At 45.0% G+C, this 1,767-nt stretch overlaps 1 protein-coding gene across 1 annotated transcript; it reads left to right on the top strand.

Annotated features, from left to right (window-relative positions):
- Positions 1–1,470, top strand: SST (somatostatin). The gene is made up of 2 exons (XM_032630698.1): positions 1–252; positions 1,103–1,470. Exons 1-2 carry the CDS (start codon positions 115–117, stop codon positions 1,313–1,315), a joined length of 351 nt encoding a protein of 116 aa, XP_032486589.1. The 5' UTR covers positions 1–114; the 3' UTR covers positions 1,316–1,470.
- The last annotated feature ends 297 nt before the right edge of the window (positions 1,471–1,767 follow it).

Here is a 1,767-nt window from a genome sequence, read left to right as displayed (position 1 = left end):
GAGCATACAAGCCGCTTTAGGAGTCGCGAGGTTCAGAGCCGTTGCTGCTGCCTGCGATCAGCTCCTAGAGTTTGACCAACCGCACTCTAGCTCGGCTTCTCCGGCGCCGCCGAGATGCTGTCCTGCCGTCTCCAGTGCGCGCTGGCCGCGCTCTCCATAGTTCTGGCTCTGGGCGGTGTCACCGGCGCGCCCTCAGATCCCCGACTCCGTCAGTTTCTGCAGAAATCCCTGGCTGCTGCCGCTGGGAAGCAGGTAAGGAGACTCCCTCGACGTCTTCTTTCCCCTCTCCAGAACCTCTCAACCTTCCCTAGCCTTGCCTCTGATCCCTTGGGTGAATTTAAGAGGTGCTCTCAAAGAGTGCCGGTGCTTTTCTGGGTCCCTTAGCTACCAAAGCTCACAGGAAAACTTTCAAAGTCCAGAATCCCTTATTACCTCTTTGTTTCCCCTGATCAGCGCAGTAGGTCACTGTTCAGGTGAGTTCTTTAGCATTCAAGAAAATTCCAAGACCTTGGTAACTGAGCTCGAAGGGATGATGGCATTGATCCCCGGTGCTGACCGCGGGAGGTGCTGACCCAGGTGCTGAAAGCACGGACCTCTGAAGCTGCTACTGTCCTAAGCACCACCTCCCTCCCATGCAGCGGGGTTGGGGGCTAACTGGCACTTTACAGCCAGAACACAGTATGTTTACGATTGTGAAAGGTCTCGTTCTCCACAGCTGACTTAGTAAAAATGGTAAGAACAATTCTAGTTTGTAGCTCATGATATGGAAATTGAGTTAAACAAACTGTTGGCTCATGTTGAAAAACTAACGATCTATTTCTTTCTATGTGTGTATTTTAAACCTACAGAAGCAGAAAACTTGCAGAAACATTTGAGTTTTTAAAGCTTCTTTGTGTACTTGGTGATTATAACAACAGCCTTTGTTTTTATATCCTTAACCAATTTTAAGTGTGAAAAAAAATTGCACAGCTGTGAAAATTGGGGTTTGGGTGTGGTTAAATCTGTTTTTCAAGCAGGCTTTTCCATTTCTTCTTCTCCACCATCCTCATTCTTATCCTCTCTCTCTCTCTCTCTCTTTCGCTCTTCCTTCCACCCCATGCAGGAATTGGCCAAGTACTTCTTGGCAGAGCTGCTCTCTGAACCCAACCAGACAGAGAACGATGCCCTGGAGCCTGAAGATTTGTCCCAGGCTGCTGAACAGGATGAAATGAGGCTGGAGCTGCAGAGATCCGCTAACTCGAACCCGGCCATGGCACCCCGAGAACGCAAAGCTGGCTGCAAGAATTTCTTCTGGAAGACTTTCACATCCTGTTAACTCTACTAATTATTGTTGTCTGTATAAGACCTCTGATTCCTCTCCTCCAAACCCCGTCTCTCCTCCCTAATCCCCCCAATCCCCAGTAAGACCCTTGCATTAGGAATTGAAGACTGTAAATACAAAATAAAATTATGGTGAAATTATGAAAAAAAGGATTTTGGTTTCTTATTGAGTTAAACCTTTGTGTTCAATACTGTATGATTAACTTCATTTGTGATTTCAGTCAAGTTCTTTGAGATATGCACTCCAAATCTCACAGACATACTGTTTAAAATTCCCTGTGGTAATAAAAGTTATGTTTTAAATGGCAACCTAGATAGTTTGGGTTATTATAAACATAAATAATCTCAATTAATTCTATGAATTCTAGTTTTAATCCAGCAGTAGTTATTGGAAGGGGCTGCCACAAACATCAATTACATTTTAAATACACTTAAAATTATATGTTG

Source organism: Phocoena sinus, chromosome 4, assembly GCF_008692025.1.
Source record: "Phocoena sinus isolate mPhoSin1 chromosome 4, mPhoSin1.pri, whole genome shotgun sequence".
Lineage (NCBI taxonomy): Eukaryota > Metazoa > Chordata > Mammalia > Artiodactyla > Phocoenidae > Phocoena > Phocoena sinus.
The sequence above is the reverse complement of the archived record's forward strand: the minus strand, read 5'-3'. Positions and strand labels throughout refer to the sequence as shown.

Excerpts from the sequence above, each read along its gene's own strand:
- SST (XM_032630698.1), top strand. The coding sequence starts at position 115 with ATGCTGTCCTGCCGTCTCCAGTGCGCGCTGGCCGCGCTCTCCATAGTT. Across the intron at positions 253-1,102 it reads CTGCTGCCGCTGGGAAGCAG|GAATTGGCCAAGTACTTCTT; the intron begins GTAAGGAGACTC and ends CACCCCATGCAG.